This window comes from Brachyistius frenatus, unplaced genomic scaffold (assembly GCF_029030835.1).
Source record: "Brachyistius frenatus isolate BFR_SWC_R1_liver_20210118 unplaced genomic scaffold, ASM2903083v1 Contig_18, whole genome shotgun sequence".
NCBI lineage: Eukaryota > Metazoa > Chordata > Actinopteri > Embiotocidae > Brachyistius > Brachyistius frenatus.
In genome coordinates this window covers 4,361,916-4,385,169 of record NW_027210617.1, presented here as the reverse complement: position 1 = coordinate 4,385,169, position 23,254 = coordinate 4,361,916, and the positions used below count along the sequence as shown (strand labels likewise).

The following is a 23,254-nucleotide window of genomic DNA, read 5'->3' as shown; positions in this document are numbered from 1 at the left end:
TTAGTTTTGGTTGCAACACTGATGTGCAAACAAGTTGGTCGTGGTCATTTGTCAAAACAGTAAACAAAAAAAGTTACGTGTTCCTGTTTACTGTTTACAAGAAACTCGTGCTGGAAATGGAACCAAATATGCTCAAACGCAGTAAAGCAATCTGTACGTATGCTGCTGCTTCAGCAAAACGTTAGCTAACACACAAAAGACTTACATAAAGACCATCATAGTCAGTATTTTATAGGTAATATATATAATATTTGATTAAAAAAAATATATATAACAGTAAACACGGTTTTTCATACCTCGACTGAAGATAAGATGCAACCTATGTGCTTAATGTAACAGGGATCAGGTTCGTCTTTATCTGCACTCATCTTAAATGAGGTAGATTATCTTAAATGAGGTAGATTTACCCGACATCTGACCTCATCTGTGGTTATATGTACAACTGACAGGTTTGGTTTCAAAGATTCCAACGGTCACGCCCCTATTCATTTGTTAACATCATGTACAAGAAAGACAATTTTGAGTGTTCCTAACTTATTTGACTTCTTTCATAATTGTTTCTCAGCATACACTATCATCACTGATCACACACACACACACACACACACACACACACACACACACACCACCACCTGCACAAGTCTTTCAGCTCAGAGCGGACACATCCAGCCGCGCTTTTCTTTCCAATGTTTTTTTTATGGACTATAGGTGACTTGTGAACGCTGAAGTTACACAAAAGAAGAAAAGACGATGTGAAAGTGCTGCAGGCAGTGCAAGGAGAAGCATAGGAATGTTGTTGCTGTTTGACATTCCTGCCTCCCCTCCTCCCCTCTCCCTCCCTCCCCCCCCTCTCCCTCTCTCACCCCCCCCATCTCTCTCCCCCCTCTCTCTCACCGGCCCGCTTCACACAGAGACCCCGCGATGATACTGCCGTAAAGGAGACCCCCTCGCCGTGCCAGCTTCTCTCTTTTTACACCGAACCGAACGAGGCTGGCATCGTGCCGCCCCGCCCCTGTGTGGGTGTGTGGGTGTGTGTGTGTGTTTTAGATAGCGTGCCGGCGTTTCTGAAATCAGGGGCATGACGCGACACACCAGCGTTGGCGTCCCCAGCTCGATGCCGGCCCTCGACGTCTCAAAGGGAGAGAGGGGCATGGCGCCTTTTTTTTTTCCGGCTCCGCGACTACCTCGACTACCTCCGCTGCCAGCTTGAAGGCGGGTCAACAATGCCCTCCCCCACCTTCCGTGTCCGTACCTTTTATGCAGAACTGCGAGGCGGGAATATTTTGGCGTTATTCCGCCTCCCAGTTCTGGATAAAAGGTACGAACACAGAACGGGGGTGGGGGACATCGCTGACCCCGGCGGTGAGGCGGAATAACGTCAAACTATTCCCGCCTTATACAAACCCCGTGCACCGTGATTTACTTCTCCTTCCTCCTTTTCCAAATCATTTCTCCTGCCGACCGGGAACTTACACATACAGTCGGGACACTGCACCGCAGTGCGCCGCGCCGTTGGCTACCATCGGCGGCCCTTCATGCATGCAAAGCACCAGTTGTTATCCATACGGCGCACTGGAATGGCAGAAGAGGTGTGCCTTGGTAACATCACAGTTCAGTCAGGGCGATGGCAGACAGTTTGACCTCACTCCTAAGCAGGTCCACAGCGCGCTCATTCTGGAGGAAGCGTAGGTTCCATTGTTCAGGCACACGACACAGCGTTACCCCTGTGGTTTGGGCATGTGGATGGTTGCATATTTGCCCATTGCAAACGGCAGACGGCTGACATGCGTGTGTGTATCTATTTGCGTGTGTGTATGTATTTTGACAAAGGACGGCAATTGTGCCACCCATGGTGTCCTCGCATCTGATCCAAGCTGCGGCCTGGTGTTAAATGGGATTTATCTGCGCCATGCTTCGCCCTGTGCTCCGAACACAAAGATTTTGATTGACCCGCCCACCACACTGCATTATTTACAGACCACCAGTTCTACCCACTGTCCTGTTGTTGGTTATTAATGTGACTTGAACCATCTTTTCTGTGACACCATCCAACCCTCCCCTTTTTTCCTCCTATCGCTTGTCTTCTGCTGCCTGCAGTCTGCAGCAAGCTAGAATTGCCGTTGTTTTTCACGTGTTCATGTTTCAGGTTATATTCAATGAAGCCTTCTCCGCCCTTTTGATTGGTGATGTAGTTCCAACAGCTAGACGCCCGCATGTATTTTGCCATCAAAAAACTTGTTTGTTGTTGTGGGAGAGAGTAGTAAATAATGTGGAAAACTGTATGAGTCACTATGGGGAAGGTCCGGGTCTGCTCTCCAGATGTGTTTTGTATTTGCATGCATACAAATAGTGCATACGTCTGCGGCTCTATAGCCATGTCAGCTCAGATCCATGTAAATCTATAAACCTGCTATGTTTGAGGTTTTGTGCTTGTGCAGACAAGGTGAAAATTACAGTTACAGGGCTGTTACCATTTCGCTGCAGAGTGCTAATGCAGCGCCATTTCCTGCTTGACCAGTCTGCTCGCTGTGACTTTGATCCTCACGCATTAATAAATACATTGCGGGGCGAAATAAGAACGAAGCCGGGTGCACGCCCTGCATGAACCACATGCACCATTACTATGGGAGGTGGTGTTTGTGGCTGCGAAGGTTGAGGGGATTACAGAGCGTTGTGTCTGCACTGTTGAACAGGTTAGCAAATTAACAGGGAATTACTGCAGCCCGCATTCCTTGGCCAACACAGCCCCGTAATCCTGGAGACAGGCAGGCAGGGCGCATGGAGTAATGAGCCAAGCAGGGCATATCAGGTAGGGGAAGGAGGGAAACTACACGGAAAAGCTTAAACAAAAATTCTGTGTAATAATGGGTCACAGCTTTAATTGAGTGCTATGTTGAACAACCAGTAACCAGTAACTTGTGGCTGTAATCCATCTCATTTCCGTACTTAGATGCGAATAAACTAGACTATTTGTTCTCGAAAGCTCTGTGAAAATACTAAGAGGGAAGAGAGACAGAAGTCTGTTTTCCAACTACGGTATATTCCCGGATGTAAGGGGGAAGAAAAATCACACTGAATTATCAGTTTTCATTGGTCATTGGAGGTTCAATTCGGGCGACTGAACGCATGCGAACACGCCACATTTTCACTAAAATCTCTCACAGACTTGAATCACTGGAATAGGGTCAGGATTTTGTTCTCATAAGACTTTTCTTTCGAAGGAGAAAGCCTTTTTGGAAACGAACGTGCGAGGGAAAGTCCCGAAATTTGTCTGGTCTGGACGGCTCTCCTTGTTTCTATCGTTCTCACTCCAAACACGCACACACATGCACACACAGAGCCAGCAAGCCAGCAGTGCATCCTGCTGTCCCGCTGTACCAAAACAAAACTGCTCGATACACTCGGCTGAGACAAAATCTTCCGAGCAATTACAACAACAAGGCGGTTTGCCCGTCAGCAGGTTAATTACTGAATCATCACTCTTTGTCCTGTCCCTCAACTTTAATTAAGATTTCCCTTCATTTTTACCTAATTTTCATCCAAAGAAATTTTGGCAGTCAGCTGTTCGCTTGTGCGTTTCTGTGCAACAGGCTCAGGAAGAGGTGCATGAAAGTATGGGATGGAAACGGGTGATGTCTTTTTTTTTTATTTATTTTTTTTTTTTTATAATGCAGATAAGAGTTGCATTTAATTATGCGCTGATCTGTCCTGATGAAGATCCACAAGATCAGCTTGAGACACCCGAGTTAATCACACGGTTTTACTGTTTCTCTTGGCTCCGACCTGTTTCTCGCTGTAAGACACCACCCTCAAGCTGAAGCTGACCTGGGAGACTAAAAGCCTTAAAAGCCATGCTCGGTTCGTCTGCTTGGCACCGCCGCTGTTTGTGTGGGCCAGCAAAGCTTCCCTCGGGGTTATAGTGTTTAGTTTGAGTTTCGTCTCCCTCCTTCCATGCTGAGCTAAGGGTATTTTATTGCAGGTTACCATGGCAACTGTTTGGCCCACTGGATACAGAGGCTTGTACAGCAATTCCAGGAAATGGGGTTACTTCCTCACTCAGCGCGAACAACTTCCTGCCCTCCGCTGAATGGATACGCGCCAAGACTTAGGGACAGTCATTCGTGTGCAGTCTTTGCCTGCAGCTTTGTAATTACTTCCCCATATCAATCCACAGCTATTAGCTCAAACCCCATTTCCAACCTTGCATCACTCCTCCTCTTTCTATCTGTTTGACAGTGTTACCCCCCCCCCCCCCCCACACACACACACACATGACATCGCCGTTATTCTCTCGGGAACCAACTGTGGTGCCGGTGATAAAACAGTTGCTTTATAAAATCCTGCAGGAGGTGAGCACAAACAACCAGACTCCCTTTCAACATTTTTTTTTCTGTCTAGGCAAATAAGGGCTTTGATTTTTTTTTTGATTTTTTTTATTACACTTAAAAATATACTGTGGGACTTTTACATGTGAATGAACGTCCGTTACTTTCAATCACCACCAGATAAATCCGTCCGTATTTCACAGGATTTGTAGTTTTTACATGTACAGTGACCCCTCGCTATAACGCGGTTCACCTTTCACGGTCTCGCTGCTTCACGGATTTGCATCGTGCATTGAAATCACATTACGACTATATGTAACGTAGATATCTTTAATGTCCAGTTCTATCTATTTCAATTGTAAAATAAAGGTTACTACTTCACGGATTTCGCCTATCACGGTTTCTATTTGGAACGTAACCCCCGCGAAAAACGAGGGTTCACTGTAGACATTTTGAGACAGTTACCATTGAGACATTTTAGTGTTTCCCCTACCATTGTGTTTGGCTCCATGGGCAGAGTATGCGCAACAGAGACTTGCAGCAGAGTCGGCTAATGTCTGGTTTAGCCCTATGCTAACTTCAATGGGGATGAAATAATTCAGTCTTGCAGCTCTTCTAGACTTTGTAAATGTTATCTGACCGAATTGAACAAATTCTGAGTGAAACGTGTCAATTTGCTCGGAACCATTTATCCACTGTCTCACAGCCGCGACACTGCAGGCGACGGCCGAGCCTGATGTAAAGTACTTTTATGATTAATTTCACCGGCAAATAGGGGAGACAAAAATTCCACTATGCATGTTGAAGGCTCAGCTTCAGCTTTTACTAATTTACAAAATTTTAAATAGCAAATTGGTTTATGCTCATTTTGCCTTTATCTTATCATGTATTCAAAAGTAGTTTACAAAAACAAAGGTCTTCTTCCTCAATGAATGCTTCTCGCATTAGAAAATGATAAGTTAAAAAGAAAAAAAAAAGATGAGCTGAAAAAGTAATATTAAAGCAACTAAGTAACTAGTTACCCGGCACACTAACATATTCTCATAGAAAATGGTAACAAGTTATCCTTTGCTATTTAGTGGAGATGTGATTTCAAGAGTTTCTAACCAGATAATGGAGCTGTTAAATGGGAAGATTATATCAAAACACAAATTATTATTTATAGCATTACACATGAACATTAATGTCATGTTTGAGAAAAAAAATTGGAGGATAATCAAAGTTGGTGGAATTCATTCTCTGGAACGCATGAATGTGCACCGCTGTGCAAAAATTGTAGGCATTTAAGATATGTAGATTCTTAATCATAATGCAATACCATTATTCATTTTGTAGCACGACATTAACCTCAAACAACAAAGCATGAGTCACAAAGAACTCTGACTCCATGGCGCAGAGATCAGAGCGCTGTATGGTGTTGCATCACGACAAGACATGAGAAACCGAGACAGGACGTCTGCACGTCTTCCTAATTCATGGCAAAGGGTTGGAACACTAAATATTAGCTTGAATTAGTTTGTTCTTTTTTTTGTTGTTGTTGAAACCATCCTGGCTTTACCTCAGCACAGTGCTCCATTTTTTTTTTTTTTTTTTTAAATTCCATGGCAGTTCATGTAATAGTCGTCAGGATATTTCAGTCTGGACCAAAGTGATCGACAGAAAAACATACAGACTGACACCTACTCGTTACCAAAGCAACGCAGCACGTTACAGAAGGTTACAGCTGACTATAAAACAGGAGTTTTAAAGTTTCCAAAGTGAAATGTTTACTTCGCTCAATATACAGAAGAAATAGAAACGCTACAACTTGTGGGGACTTCCAAGTTTCTACGGTGTGAGACAGTTTGTAGGTTTATTCTGTGGATTCGTATAACACAGTCTGCTTTAAAGCTCTTGACAGACGGATTGGTGTCATCGTCCGATGACGACGGTGATGATGGCAGCTCTTTCATCAACAGCGATGGGCATGCCTTTTCTCAACACCCTCAATACACCGGAAACTAGCGAGTGTGATGCAATGTCGAAGACAAGTGCCGGGTCAGGTTAGAGCAAGTGAATGTTCGCTGATTTCTTTTTTTTTTTTTTTTTTAAACATATTTTGACATTGTCTTAAACTTTTGGTAACTTCTACAACTGGTTTTCTCAAATCCAGAACGGCAAGAGAAAAAAAAGGCCACAGTAGAACAGACGCAAGCATTTTCCAAGACAGAAAGTTCTTCCGAAGCGGCGTTCTCTTTGTTGTTCGTTCTGACAGCTGGCAAAACATTGATTGATATGTCGTGTTTCCAATGTAATGGGATTTTCTAACATGGTTGGTACAATATTGCATGATTTGTTTATTATTCACAGGCCTCAGACCACAGTTGTTTGAATCCGCTAAACGATATGAGCTGCGCCTGCTACATGGTGTGATAGTTCTCCCACGGCCTCGTTTGCACATCTGGGTGCCATGGAAGCCCAATATATACGAAGGGATTTGATTTAGTCTTTAAGCTCTTGAGGAAGAAAAAAAATGTGTTATTGAGTATAGTCTGCACTGAATATAGGTCCAAGGGCTTTTTGTTGGTTTTTATGCTTCTTTTGCTGTGAGATCTTGTGCACTTGATCGGACCTTCCTACGGACGAATATCACCATGTCGATATGGCACAGAGGGAAGTTTGAAACAGTCATCTGTTTTGACAGTCTGCAAATTGGCATGTTTAGAGATCCAGCTTCCATCTGAAGGGATCACACGAAGCTCACCTCAAAGTCCCACCAAACTGGGAGCACTATAACGCTCTGGCTTTTGCTCTGCTTTTGTTCTTAAACTCCTCTTTCCCCATGATCTCATACAAATAAAAACACCACATGGCTGGAAGATGAGGTGGTAGTGAGTGAGAAAACGAACAAGGACTTTTGATCAGGAGTTGTCCAAATAATAGTAATCATTCAGGCAGGTAACTTCTGAGTTTCTTCTCAGCTCACACCATCTGTCTGTAGTTTCACTGTTGACTTTGTCGATTGGGTCTTATCAAGGCTCTCATTCCTGGGAAATGTTCCTGTCCATGGTTCATTGATAGTGAAGTGTGAGAACAGCTACACAGAGAGGATGTAGTTCTGGTGTTACCAGTGTGGATTACAATACACCAGTAGGTCATTTTAATGTGTGTGAACTTCGTGTTTGTTTTATTTGAGAGACGGATTGCCGAAACATTTTCCAAACTTGCAGACTGGGAATTGGTGACCCGGACAGCATGGGGTAATGTGTGTGTGTGTGTGTGTGTGTGTGTGTGTGTGTGTGTGTGTGTGTGTGTGTGTGTGTGTGTGTGTGTGTGTGTGTGTGTGTGTGTGTGTGTGTGTGTGTGTGTTTTTTAAAATGGCGTAATAGATGGCAGGCTGTCCCAAATCTGGTAAGATCATTGCGTCTGGCATTACAACAGCTTGCATGGGAAGCTCATCAAGCCAGCTGGGGGATGAGAGCAGCCTTTTCCGGACTCTGCTCTCCTGCTTCCATTCTTTCATTCCCTCAGTTCTTCATCCCCTCACATTTACTCCAAACCTTTTTTTTTGTGCTGATTTTGCACTTGAGTCACTGGCAACCTGTCATACCCTATGGTGTTTTGGCCAGATTTACCGCTCACTAATCAAATTTGAAGTTTTTTTTGTTTTTTTGTTAAATTATTATTATTATTATTATTCATTTATGATACATGATTCTGAATGGATTTACTTTTTATGTGATCAAAACCAAAAGTGAAAGCGCCCCCTGTGTCGCAGGTTCTAACCGCACGTGTGTGTATTTTCTTCTGTGTTATTATGTACACATGATTTCCATATGTTGCCTTGTTGCAATGCTGCACACCGTGTGTCTCCTCGGTACCGAAATAGCTCAGCGTTTTCTGTGGCCTCTTGTACTTCAGCAGTTGTCTGATATCAACTCACACTTTATTACAGTGGATGTCTGTACAAGCGTGCACATACAGGGTTGCTTGTGTGTGTGCGTGCCTGTTGGGATTAGGAATTTCACAGTGGGTTATGTATGGTATCCCCATGTCTAATGAACTATGTCCGTCAGCCTGGCTCTAAAGCATTAGTCTGCCCTCACTCTTTGACCAGACCGTGCCTCTTGTGCATTTGAAAATAAGCCGTGTCCAACTTTTAACACTGCAAAATCATATAAAGTACTGCAAGTGTCTTCACAAGGACTCTTTAACTAGTGACACTGTGATTAATCTAGGTGCAGGAAGTAACACTACTGCTGAGCGCGCTTCCTGTAATGCTATGACTGTTTTGTCAAAGACATTGTTGGCGTTTCTTCGAAATCAGCTGACGTAGCCTCAGTTTTGTAAAAAAAAAAAAAAAAAAAGCTCTGTTCTGCAGCATGGGGATGCATCACATAATAACTTAACTTGTGAGACTATAAATGAAACAAAATGTGAAGCAGCATTTGTTCAACCAATTTTATGACAATTTTATAGCAGTTTTGCCGAATTAATCACCGATATTTACCATGCCCTCCTTCATTTTGCTACCATATCACATTGATAAATAAAGACTGAGAACACAGCACTTCTGTTTGGCGTGTTGGGCTGGCACAGTGTGCGTGAAGACCTCTTGAGCCATGTGTCTCTGGCGGCTTGAAGGCCACACAATGCATGATGTGTGTGCCTACGAGTGTCTCACTGTTAGGGAGATAGTTGGGCTTTGTTGTCTTCGTCAAGGCTCATTTTTGTCTGCCTGCCCGTCCGGCTGGCCTGCAACCACTGCCTGATGTCTGGCAGGCTTTGGATAGCTGGATAGATATGTAACGAGCCTGCTGCCCTGTATCTGCAAAAAATGAGGGAAGGAAGGAAAAGGTTGTGGATTACGTGCGTGTAAAATATATATTTTATATATTTATTTTTTTTGGCACGTGAAAACAATCATCAGGGGGATTCTGTATTTCTTTCTTTCTTAGTTCTGACATACAAACATTTGAACCTGTTCCCGGATAACGGCAAGATTTTGGAGGAGTCGCGTTCATAATGTACACTCATAAGAAAACTGATTTTCCTGAAACTGTTACTATTTCTCACTATTGAATTGCCAAGATCATCTTGCAAACACCACACGTGGTACAATACGCCCAGATAAACAGTTTTTAAGCTGTTAATGGATGATTTATTGGCTAGCTGTACCACTGATCCATGTAATTAAATGGTCACACTTGAAACATTGCCGACATTTTGACTCAACACTTAGCAGATGAAGTACCTTTCTTTTTGTCTAAACTGTGTCTTGTCTCTTGCAGCTCTGCAATGTGTGGATGATAAGGCGCCTTGTGTCAACAATGCCACGTGCCTGACCTTTAGCAACGGCACCGAATACTGCAGGTAAGAGTCACTGGAACACTTTTTTTAGTTGAACTTGTGCTGCACACACGGTAACAACACTGTTAAAAAAAAAGAAAGAAGGGGAATTAGGCAAGAGACACACCTCATAAGGGGATTGTAGGATGTGAAAGCCAAGATGGAAAAAGGGTTTTAGATCAACCCCAGCCTCTTCACGGGACCATGAGCTTTTGCTCAGGCACGAAATGGGAAATAAAAGACTGCTGTGTCTGACAGAGTACATCAGTACTGGGAACAATACCAATACACACATTTCCACCTCCAAGATTTTATTTTGGGAACATTTAGGGGCTTTTGTTACTTACTCCTTTGTATCTATAGGATTGATTGCTCTATGCATTGCCAAAATCTTTTACTGCCCGCAGTCTTTTTTAATTGATGGTTCATGTCAAGACAGTAATGAGACATTTATTTAGTCTTTAGTGCACAAGAAAAGAACCTATTCAGTGCAAACGATGACAAAAACAATATGAACCACGGTTGAGTGAATCAAAATATGTTAATCTTTGTTAACCCATATAAATATTAGCGTAGGCTTTCTTTTCCTGGCACATGCCAGGTTTGTGTCAACTAACAAGTTGAAATAACTTGTAAGGAAGTCTCCTCTTTTTCGGGTGGTGTCAGGCCCATAAGAAAAAGTGGCATAATTTAAAAGAGTCCAATGGTCTGTTTCATCTAAGGCTTCCGCTTTCTGACAGCTCAGCCTGGTTTGTAATTAAGACAGAGCTATCTTTTTAATTGTGTTGCCACTCCCAAGCCAAATTCCCAACAAAAACGCACCATAGCTGGTTCATGAGCCTGATCATATTTCATCAAATGTGATGAGAATCCTGCCGCGTGTCTGTTCCCAGAGTTTTGGGATTTTCAGAACTCTACTATTTCTGTAAAAAGGGAACGAGAAAACATGTCTTAATCAGTGTTTGACATTTTCTCTGTCTAATTAAAGGTCAAATAGATGATGTTATACCGCAAGTGCAAACACAGTCACTGTTTGTGTGTGGCAAGGCCGGGTGGGATGTGATGTAATCTATCTCCATCACAGTTAATATCTAATAGAAACACAGACTAGGATGGTCATTTCAAAGGCATCTAAAGATAGGCTGCTTTCAGTTTGGGGATTTTTTTTTTTTTCCTTAGGTGAAGGAAATACAACCATTAAATGATTCAGAGCAGTGCTCTTAATATGGGAAGAGAAGTATACAATACCGTAGAATAGTGCTTTATTGGCGTATATCTGTACTTCTACCTAAATAATCAACCTACTGAGTAGTGTACTTAATAGTACACATGTATTTTCTGTACAAAGAAACTACTAATTTTTCACCCGTTTCCCCTGTCCCGATCACGTAGTTGGTATTTCTTCCCTGATTTAAGAGATGATATTGACAATAAAATTGAAATAGTGGAGGGATGTTGCCCTGAAGACATGCAGAGAGTAGTTCCTCAGTTCAGAAGAGTCAGCTGACAGAGAGCAGGCTTTCTGTTAGACTGATTAAGTAGTCAGTCAATTTCTTTTTTTCTTTTTGCAGTCTACAGGCAAACATGAACAACCAGCACACAATCATACACACATACTGTATGTGCCTTGTCTCCGTCCAGGCTTTTTGGCCCCATCTGCACTGTGTTGTTGGTCAAAGGGCTCATTGTGTAAAAAAAAATCTAATTCTGTATTTATTAGTCTCCTCAGTCTATTAAAGACCTCCGCTTGTAAGTAAACAGTTACTCTGGCCTTCTGGCTCAGACCAGCCTAATTATATCACAAGGATCAAGCCCGGGGTCAGTCAGAATAACTATAATTAAACAGGTAATGGATATAACAGACAAGGGTTGGGCCAACTGTCGAATGACTTTGATTCATTTCAATTCCTGTTTCTGCATGTTGAGAAAAATACATAAATGGCGATTAAATTAAGATGAATGCATTTCTCCTGTCTCTGAAACACACCGACACTGGCAGTGAGAAATCGTTTCTGGAGTCATGCAGTAATGTTAGACAGTAACACAAGGGACTTCACCCTGCATGTGCGAACTTTGCCAGTCAGACTTGAGTAATGGCAGCGACTACTGACATGAACAGAGGAGAGGTAGTCATATAATAAGACACGATTACAAGAAAACCCTCTTTTTCCTAAGTTCTGTTTCGAAGAGAAATACTGTTTTAGAACAGTAAACCCTTTGATGCTCACCCTGCTGGGTAGGTTTCACTGAGATAGCATTAATCTAAGAAGAGAGTCCTCGTCATTGAAGCCCTCCTCTTGTAGAAGTGAAACATAAAATATGGTAATATGGAAGACACACGTTTGTACAGCTTGCCTATCAGGCACTGACTCACGTTCTCGTTGGTTTGTGCTTTTGAAGCTGTCAGAAGGATTGTCTGTAAAAGTTCGCATTTTTCAGACTATGTTTTTGAGCTCATCGGTGACGGTTGTAATTTATGGCTGAGACAGATTTTCTCCACTGATTCTTTTCTGTAGTATTTACACCAAGAGAAACGATGAGCTTGTTTTCAGTCGTCATGAATTCATTTCCTCTGTGGTAGTAAAACACCAAGCTTTCAGAAAGGTTAAACTGTGTTAATAATACACTGCGGGGGCTGACTCTCTCTGAAAGACTAATTTTAAACTGTTTTTAATAATGAGGCTGGGAAGTCAAAACAAATGTCATTTTCCTATTCACTTTGTTAAGTTAATGCAATAGCAATAAAACATTTTCGTAGAGTGATTCAGATTAATCGTCGACAGATTGTTGTCATTCCTCGATTCGTTCCCACATATTCCCGAAACTACCCTACTCATAAGAATGTGTCTGTTTTAGAGAATTATTGAACTAAATCTCTGGCACCTTTTTTCCTTCAAAGGAAACAAAAAATGGAGACGGGAAGAAAGAACAACAACAAAAAAAAACTAATAAGTTACATGTTTGCGTACTGTAAAATAGACTACTACTATTTCCGGGAAAGAAAAAAAAAAAAGCAGCTAAAAAACAACAACAAAAAAAAAACTGCCTTTCACATTGTTAGTTCAGGTATCTCCATTTGGACATGGAGGACGTTGTGAGAGAAAGTGAGAGCGCACGGGGAGAGGTCGCTTGGCTGCTTCGAAGGGCAGGGTGCAGAGAAGCTGTCTAACCGGTGGCCCCGCAAGCCGTCAGCTTTGGGTGTGAGAGGAGCTGTGAGCGAGTCTCTCTGTGTGTGGATTTGATTTGTGTGGTCGGTACTTGAAAATGACATCACAATCTGGTGATGTGTTCGCTACCTGAACGGAAACTTTGGTCTTGTTTTGTGGGCCGCGGAGGATTCCCGACACTCACGCGGAGTGTGACTCAGTATTTGGTTGTTACCTTAGAATTCCAAGCGAGAGTGAGGCTCAGCGCACACGCACACACACACACACACACACACACACACACACACACACACACACACACACACACACACACACACACACACACACACACACACACACACACACACACGCACACACACACACAACGTTGTTCTAAAACCCCCCAGAACAAGATGCCTTTGTCTGCCGCGCTCACGGTGCAAACTGATTAACTCTCCCGCCCTCTCAATGCCTCTTTTTTTTTTTTTTTTTTTTCCTCTCTCTCTCTCATTTTCTGTTGAAGCTGCTGTTTTGTCTTCAAGTTTATTTAGATAAAAGCTCTTCTTGAGAGTGAGGGGAAAGAGTTACTGTGTTGTGTAGACCTGTTGCCTGTTTGATCTGACAGGCAGAATTAGCCTGCAGGGCAGACGGGGGAAGAGAAAGGGCCAAAACAAAAGAGGATGTCTCTTTTCAGGTAATTTGAGGAGGAATACCTCGGAGCACAACTCCTTACTAATGATGAAAGAGCTGGGAGGAGGGGGAGGGGGAGGAGGAGGAGGGAGACAAGGGAGAAGGGAGGAGTGTAATTTCCACTCGTGTTACGCCTCCTTCATCAAACTGTCACTCATCCATCCATGCCTCAGTCCTCTCCACCGCTTCAGGGACTCCCGATGCCTCTGGACACAGCTCACCCGGCCTTTTAATCTCGCCACATGTATCGGTATCCTTTCTTTTTAACCATTCTTCCATTTGCCCGCAGTGCCATTATTGTTGAGATCTTCACCCGTTGGCCTTTAATTCCCGCCTCCTCTTCAACTCGTATATCCGTGAGCTCGTGGAGCTTTGTTGAAGATCTTTACTTCTGGCGGTCGTCTCCGCCGCTCTTCCACCCTTCCTGGAGTGTTTGTGGTGTGATGTCCCGTTCATATCGCTTCCTGAAGTCTAAGGTTTTTCCAATTAAAAAAAAGGGGGTGCCAGTAACGTATAGAGGAGGCAACAGAAAAAGGAAGGAGGATGTGAGAGTGGTGGTGTTTTAAGCCTAGTCACGCTTCCTCTCTGATCCGACCCTGCACTGCGCTCTGTCAGGCACGCACAGTCACACAGATTTTAAACTGGGTTAGGCATATGATCCAAACCTAAAGTCAACAAACCCCGGAGTAGGAGATTGCAATGATTTCCCACTCTTCCTCTATTGGAGATTTATCTCCTTCTCACAGCTCAGCCAACAGTACTGTAGATGTGGTTGAGACTGGAACCACAGTGATAAGAGTGTCTTTGTGTAAGTGTTTGTGTATGAACTGTGTCTTTGTGTGCGTGTGTCCATGGAGAGTGGAGGGGCACCTCAAGCCTCGGGCTGGTTCGCATGGTGGCACAGAGAGGACTGAAGTTCAGTTAGCATGCTAGATTCAAGATTTGGATGGTGGAGATGTGGCTCCGTGTGACTCTTTGAGTGTGTTCAGGACCCAGAAGATGTCACAAGGAGACTTTTTAATCTGTGCCAAGACTGAAAATCAGAACTGCAACAAATTATTATTTTGATTTATCCTTTTTTTTTTCTTCTTTTTTTCCTCCCCGTTTAGCTGATTTGAAGTGTTTTGAAACACTGTTGTTAGATTATCCTAGAGGTCAAGTTGAAGTCTGCAAATTCTATGTTGTGTCTATGTTTAATTTATTTATAATCTAGATTTAAACAAAAAACAAAACAAACAAAAAAATGTTAATCCCATGCTTTTAAGAAGCGGAAAGCAGGAAAATGTCCTACGTATTTGATTTGTAAATAACTTCAATGATTAAAAAAAAAATAAAAAAAAATAGCAGGATGGTTGCCAGCTTTCTGTCAGATGACCAACTGGTTGGACTTTTCAGAACAAGTGCCGACTCACTGCAGGTGCTGCGCTCGGTGCTCACCGGGACTCCACTCTCTTTGAGGATCACCGTAAGATATCAAATAAACTAACAAGTAAGACGCACACTGCTGCTGCTTGGAGGCCTTGGAGAGTCAAACCCAAATCATAGAAACAGGAAGACTTTCAAAGCGGTGGGGAATGTAGCAACCAGACCATAAACCCACACACAGCAGCTTGACAAGTGTCTCTGTCTCACATCGATATGACGCATCGAGGTCAAAAGTACCTCAGTTTTGACATAAGGTTAGATATTCTCCGTACACGTAGTGTGATGTAAAAGAAATGACCGCCGTGAGTCCCTTTGGTAATTGTGAACAAAAATCAATACAGTAAAGCAACTATTATCAATTTAGTGTATTAATTTGTCATCGCCTTTAGTTTCTATTAATTCATCAACAGACAAATAGGCATAAAATACAACAACAACAACAACAAAAAACTCCTTTGTTGTTTTCACCCTGTTAAGCGCGAGTGGAAAGCTCTGAGCAGACTTCTGAAATAAAGAAATCATTAATACCTTACATATCTTATCGTAATTGTGTGTGTGTGTGTGTGTGTGTGGTGGGCTGCAGCAGTAAATTTAGCATTTGGTTAACAGTCGCAATTTTAATTAACCCTGCTTGGAAAGTGTACTCTTTGTTTTAATACATTTCTAAATCAGTGGTAGTCGCGTAGGCCGAGATGTTGGAACTTTTATAAGCCGACAGAACTTTTGTTGGTGGTTCTACTTGAAACAACCACAGAAACTGGATAATGACAGAACAACACAAGAGAGACGGGCAGAGGGAGCGTTCAGAGACAGAACGGGCACGGTGCCGCGCACCACGGCCGCTCGGATGAATCTTTCTGGACATGTTTCTAAACACAGCCTGAGATTTTACCACTGACCCGAGTGTGGACTCCACCCTGCTCTACAGTCCTTTGCTTTTAGTCTCACTGCCTGGTTCTTCTTGATTCTGCTACGTCTTGCTCTCTCATTACTTTTCTGGTTTTTACTTCCACGTCAGTGCGTCCTCTTCACCCTTGTCCTCCTTCCTCTTTTTTCTGTCTTACTTTTTTCCTGTATAACTTTAACGTCACTCTCGCACTCTCTTTTGCCCCTCCCCTTTTGCTATGCTATTTTTTTGTGTTTTTTTACTGCTCCTGCACTTCTCTATGAAAAAAAAAATAAGCTGACACATGTCAGAGTGGCAAAAATACACATCCAATTATGAAACTGTTTAAGAAATTGATTCGTAGTTTCCATCCCCAGAAGAAAGAACCCATAATTTAACCTTAACGTGCAACTTTAGGTGCATTTTATTTTTCCGCTGTGCAGCAGGTCTCTGTGGCACTCACTGATGTATGGCCCTAGCTGGTACACCGTATAAGTGTTTTGTTTCGAGACCTGTACACACGCTACATTCACGCTCTGGCATAACTCATTATCCTTCAATGACAGGACAAATGGCCTCTTTGGGATATCTGCTGTTAGGTCAGTGGTACTTGATATAGTCCTTAATATAGCGCTGGGATTGAGGTGCCTATGTTATTGAAAAACTTTTTTTTTTTTTCATTTCTGCCAGTATTTAGCACGCTCATATACTTCACTACTTATGACAGTTTATTACGGAAGATAAAAAAAAAAAAAAAAAATTGGGACCACGAGTGAGACCGGAAGTAGGCAGAAAGGGCTATTCAGCTGCTCACACATGCACTGCTTTTGAAATCTTTTCCAAAGTTTTTTTTTTATTGCGTACAATAGCAGCAGCAGCCGTTGACAAGCCAGCCTGTGCAGAAATGGTGTCAGAGCGTATTAGGTGTGCCTCCCCATTCAGATATCCCACATGTCAGCACACCGAAGCCGGTCTCTGGTTCCTCAAGCAGGATTAACTGCTCGGCTCACTTCTCACTCTAAAATTGTATCTCAATCATCCAGGTGGTACAATGTTTTTGGTTTACACATATGAAGAGTTTGCTCTGATGCATGTTGATGAAGGACCATTGATTTCACACATGCTGCTAAGCTCAAGACTGCAGTGTCCTCGTTCGGCTTCAACTTTGTTCACACTACCGTGTCTGATAAATATTTTCACAGGAACTATCATTTAACACTAACGTCCACGATACGTTTCTTTTTTTTTTTTTCATAGCTAACTTTATCTGGCACCAAAATTGCTTGGGTGAGCTGAGGAATTTTTCCACAGACGCAGCAGCAAAGGCAGTAACGTGCTCTGCACTTGACTTGTGACGTTCATGCATGCACACACAGGAACACGGCACAGTGAATAGGCCACCTATGTTCCAGCCAAGCCAGGGACTCATCCGGGGATTGAAATGTGAGCCGGTTTATACTCTCCCTCTTTCTCTCTCACGCTGTTTCTCTGTGATGGCCGTAGGGGGAGAGCATGATGGAGTTATTAAGCGTCACTGAGACTAGAATAGTGGCTGGGAGAGGAGGAGGAGGAGGAGGAGGAAGTGGAGGTGGCGGTGGAGTTGTAGTTGTAGTTGAAGTCGAAGGTGAAGTGGTAAGAGAGGAGAAGTAGCACAAAAGAAAAAAGAAAATCAGAGGGTAGGAGATCTTGGGACATGGGAATCAGAAATGAAGGCAAACATTACATGAGTGAGAATCAACCCACCGCTCGCAGCTCACCGAAGCCCCTGGAGCCAGCCAGGATAGGCAGAGGTCAGCATGAGGTAGAGGAGGAGGAGGAGGAGGAAGAAAACGAAGGAGAGAAGGAGTACACAGAGAGAGAGAGAGAGAGAGAGAGAGAGAGAGAGAGAGAAAGAAGGGGTGTGCATGGGTCGGGGGGCGCTAATGTGAACCAGCTGTAGAAACCTGACACCACGAGAGTGAGTTAGAAAAGAGAGGTGGAGGAATGAGAGAGAAAGGAAAAGAAGGGCTGCAGGAAACTGCATGCAGTAAGAGAAGGATGGAGAAAAGAGGAGGGGAAAAAAAAAAAAAGTTCCTCACGGAGCAAAACAAAGAATCCCATAGATGAGTTTGGCTGCAAAAACCCTTCTCTGCCGTGTTGTGCGTGAAAGCGGAGCTCTCGGTGTGCGTAAAAGGCGTCCGGACGCATCAACGTGCGCAGACTCTCGCCCGTGTCCGGCAGCGCGCGTTGAAATTCGTCGGAAGAATGACGCTGCTGTCGGCGTTGCTGTTGGCGACAAGAAAAGTGTGTCATTTCGCCAGGTTATCGCTTCCTCAGCGAGACACCACTCCCCGGCCATAATGTGAATCATGCACAGCCTTGCCTGTTTGCCTCGGGCTCCGGTGATAAAGCCGAGGGCTAATAATGAGCTCTCTATCTGGCAGTGAAACCTGAAGGACAGGGTATCGTTTCCTGACGCCACAGCGCTCGGTTCTGTCAACACTGGTTAGATGGCAGCGATTAATGGCATAGAACTCACCGTGCATCTTTTCCTGCCAGCGTTTTTTTTTTTTTTTTTGTGAATATTCGCAAAAATCCACAAAGAAACAATATATTCTTGACATTAGCGTTAACGTTAGGTGTTGAAGCAATGTGAAAGCTGTGTTTCCTGCAAACGTACTCCTGAAAGGAAAACAAGTCACGTCTAAACCGAGTGATTTCAAAAATACTTTTTAAATGAGTCTTTGCACAGCATCAAAGCGTACGTTTTGAATTTCACGTCTCTCGTTGAGTGGCTGTGCTTGACTTTTGCGTCTCGTATTGCCCGTAGCTTTAACGGTGAAAATGTGTAGAATGTTCCCAGTGAAACGTAAACCTGGTATTAACCTGGACACGCTGTTCTTTGTGTGACAGCCTGCTAATGTGATGTATGTCATAGGGCAGAGGGCCGTGTCATTACTCTGGGAGAGAGGGGCGGAGAGGTTGTCTGGGTGGGGGGGCTGGGGGAGCAGTCCGAATTCCCAGGACGGCCGTCTTGTTGTGATATCATGACCAAGCTGTGTTTGTGTTTCGAGTGGGGAGTCAGAGTCGGGAGGGACGTCTGTCTGTTTGTGTATTTATGTGTGTGTGTTTGTGTATAGGCGTGTGTGTGTGTGTGTGTGTGTGTGTGTGTGTGTGTGTGTGTGTGTGTGTGTGTGTGTGTGTGTGTGTGTGTGTGTGTGTGTGTGTGTGTGTGTGTGTGTGTGTGTGTGTGTGTGTGTGTGTGTGTGTGTGTGTGTGTGGAGGGGAGGAGGGTCGCGCTGCAGACATGCTTATACAGCAAGGGAGACGGTGAAGAAAGGGGTGGGGGGGGGGTGGCCATATCTAATCTGAGGTTAAGATGTATGAAGTCTTTTCTTTGAAGATCGCGCATCACCGATCTATCTTCTTTTTCTTTCTTTTCTTGTACGTGCAAATAGATGATTTTTTTTTTTTTTTTTTTTTGGGGAATAATTTAAGGAAGTAAATGAAATATTTAAAAGATACGGCTTGTGATCGTGACTTGTGTTTTCTTATTTGTCATAAATCCTTTGAAAACAAAACAAAACAACGCGTTAGTCTGTCTCGGTACCATCCACAGCGTCACCTGCGTCGGTCACTATTTTCAGCCGTTGGATTTGGAGTATGTGGTTTCTACTCGAAATAAACTACACGAAGTACACGTATAATGAAGGAACATGTCAGTCAGGGCCACAGTTCAGGTCCATGGCAGAGAGGAATAAGATTGTTTGTCAGTATGTTGTTACTTTTAGAGCATGATCAGTTTAGTTGTTGACGAAAAGAAATCTCCACACCCAGTCTAAATAGACGGAAAACCATAAAACGAACAAACAAACTGCTCAGCAATCTGCTGTTAATTCAATCTAGCGTCGCCTTGTTTTTCTTCTTCTCTTTTTGTTTACAGTTCACCATTTGTTCAGTCAGTGTGGGGATTTATCGCTGCATGTCGTTTGTAACTTGCGCATCACACGAGGCAGAAGTTTCACAGATGTGATGGATCTACGAGACTTCGCCTGGCATGATTCACAAAACTCCTGCTTTCCCATGCGCTCTCAACCTAATATCTTCAAGCTGCTTCGGGGTGGAGTGTCCAGTGACAAATAAAAATTAGTACGCGTAAGACCCAGTTTCAAATAATCTCCATTGTCTCATCTAAGTCTTATATGGGTCACAGACACCGATTTCCAATTCTCCCCTTTATCCTTTTACATGCTACAGTTCTGCTTATTTGTGAATCAGGCACCACCCACCCCCCTTCCCCTTTTTTTTTTTTTTTTTTTAAACTTTGAAATGGTAATGAAAGAGGGCCTTAGTTTTGCCTGTGCATGTGTGGTGGTGCAAAGTTACTGTGTGGTGTATCTCTTCTCTTCTATTGTGTTACCTGAGCCCCACCGGGGAGGAAGGTTTAGAGGCCTCCGTAAGAGGCGGCAGCTCGCCCTGTCGCCCACGGTCCCCAGACAGCATGTCAGACATGTGCCACGTGCACACAAGGATGACGGATCAGAATCGCATACACAGGAAATTACCTGAGAAATGACAATTTTGCTCACTAACAAAGTAACACCTCTGACCAAATGCTGTCACATAAAGAGAAGTGGTGACTGAAAGTGGGAGGGACTGTCGGGCAAATAGAGAAATAGAAAGTGACGAAGGGAACAATGTCTGATAAAATCTCTAGTGGACATATTGCGTAATTTAGTAATTTTTTTCTCTGAAAAGAAGAAAACAAAATTTAAAGCGTCTCACACGCACACACACACACACACACACACACACACACACACACACACACACACACACACACACACACACACACACACACACACACACACACACACACACACACACACACACACACTGAACCAAATGTGATCATAACTTGAAAAAAAAATTCTGTGAGTCGAACACCAGGTTTTTGTGACCAACTTGCACTTGTTAAAAAGGGCTCTTTACTTATATATTTACTGTAAGTCGCTTTGGATAAAAGCGTCAGCTAAATTAAATGTAATGTAATATTGTGGCTACAGTTGTGTAGATTACAGCATTACTTATCTGTCGGCAGCAATATTGTTCATCTATTACTTTTCGCGAATTATTGCTTATGCGTTCCACTGTTTTTAAGTTTCTCTCAGTATTCAGTCAACAACTTCCAGATAACGCCACCTCACATCCTTCTGCTTCTGAACTTCTCCTTTGTCACCAGTGACCCCACTTTAACCCTTTATCAAGCCCAGCTTCTCTCTTTACTCCCAGCTGGGTTTATGGGGCAACAGCTCTGGGTTCAGAGCACTCACTAATAATCGGCGGGTTATTGGGTCAGTTCCTGTCTCATCCTAACAGCATGTTAAGAGGCCCCCAAGCAGGGCAGAAAACCCCCAAAATCTGAAAAGAAGCTCATAGTCATGTGAATCTGTGTGTGTGGGTCAGCGTATTTTAACCACCTTTACATCTGGAGGCTCTGAATAGAAATGCAGTCCATTAACCCTTTAATGTTTGAAGTAATTGAACAGCCACTTTCTCTTTATGCACAACCACACATTTTGCTAATACTCCTACTTAGGGATGTGGTTCCCCGCATCTGTTGTTCAGATCACTATACAGCAGTGGGAAGACTGTGAATTAGACAGTAGTGTTTGCTTGTGCTGGTTCATTTGTTTCTTTGATGTGTGTGTGCACATGTGTTTGTGTGTGCGCACGTGTATGTGTGTGTGTGTGTGTGTGTGTGTGTGTGTGTGTGTGTGTGTGTGTGTGTGCACGTGTGTGTGTGTGTGTGTGTGTGTGTGTGTGTGTGTGTGTGTACTAGAGGACTCGGGTGCAGATGTAACTACCAGTGCTCTCAGCAGGAGTCGTGTGATGTGGTGCATTACATTCACCAGACTGAAACTTACTCTTTTGTTTTGTTTGTTTGCATCACTGTCAAGCACACATACACATTTGTCTACTTGTTCAGCTCATCTTTCCACCGCATTGTCTGCTGATAAGCTTTAAAATGAGTGCCTTTGCCAGCTCTGTGACTGATCTCCATATATATATGTGTGTGTGTGATTGTGATTGTGATTGTGTCACCAGGTGTGCTCCGGGCTTCTTGGGTGAGTACTGCCACCATAAGGACCCTTGCCAACCTGGCTCCTGCCTGAATGGAGGGAACTGCACTGTGTCCATGTCAGCTGGTGTACCTGTACCAGGCAGCGCCACCTGCGCCTGCCCTCTTGGCTTCACCGGACCACATTGCCAAACTCCTCAGAACTCCACCTGTTACCCGAACAACCCCTGCGCCAACCGAGGTGTCTGCACCCTGCTGTCCCTTGACAAGTACAAGTGCGAGTGCGCCAGAGGATGGACAGGTGAGTTCCTGTTCAATCACCCCTCAGAGGGTAGTGATGTCTGACTTTTATCATTGGAACACTGATGTATTTTTAAACATCCTGCATGCAAATTTACCGTAAAGACCCTTACAGACGGATTCCTTTCTGATTGTTTGTCCAGAATATTTGTTGTATTGCAGCTTCTATGCCTGGTTTTAAGTTAACAGTGTCAGCCATCTGAGAAGCATTTTATTACTTCCACTAGGGGAAACCTCCTTGAATTTATTAGTCGTGCTATTTTGTGTGTTGACAGGGTCTCAAAACCTAAGAGATACGTTTTATAAAATATCAGGCCATGAGGTGAGGAAATACAATGCTTCTTGGTATAGTTTCAGAGCTAAGAATTTGATGAAGGATTTTTAAACTTTGCCTAGAGCCTGATGGCTTCTTAATTAGCAATTTTGTCTTGAATGTGTTAGTCTTGTCTCATAACAAGGCTTGTGCTGAATGATGATGGGTGATTGAGGACACATATGCTGATTGTTTTTCTTTCCAATGTTGAGGAGCGCTCACATTTTAATCGGCACAATTGAGTCCTGAATTCTTGAATGGCAGCCGCTGTGGAGAAAGTTAGCCCCCCCCCCCCCCCACCACCACCACCATCCTCCATCAGCACGGAGGCGATCGAATTGTCTATAAGTAATTCATTTTCATGAAAAAAATGATGGTATGAAAATACAAACAATTAACGTAAAGCCAGTGACAAAATATGGAAAGTGCTTTTGACAACCACTTGATACGTACTGATCATTGCGAGTATCTAAGCCTTATTTCTCCACAGGTGACAAGGTTTTAAAATGGCTTTAAAAGGTGCTGAGCTGTTTGTTCTCTCCTCCCCGTTCTCAGGTCCCCGCTGTGAGCATGAGGACAGCTGTCTGTCCAGTCCCTGTGCCAACGGTGGAAGGTGCAGCTCTCTGTCTGGTGGTAGCTACACATGTTCCTGTCCTCCTGGCTACAAAGGTCCTCGCTGCCTTAATGACACAAATGAATGCGCTGACACACCCTCTCTATGCCAGAACGAAGGCGGGTGTGTCAACACCCCTGGCTCCTACAAGTGAGAATCTGCTTTCC

At 43.5% G+C, this 23,254-nt stretch overlaps 1 protein-coding gene across 1 annotated transcript in view; it reads left to right on the top strand.

The window, feature by feature from the left end:
- notch2 (notch receptor 2) overlaps positions 1-23,254 on the top strand; it is a 41,319-nt gene that overhangs the window by 1,035 nt on the left and 17,030 nt on the right. Inside the window, 3 exon segments of the mRNA XM_069694995.1 lie at positions 9,596-9,677; positions 21,888-22,162; positions 23,030-23,237. Of these exon segments, the coding sequence (XP_069551096.1) occupies positions 9,596-9,677; positions 21,888-22,162; positions 23,030-23,237 (565 nt within the window).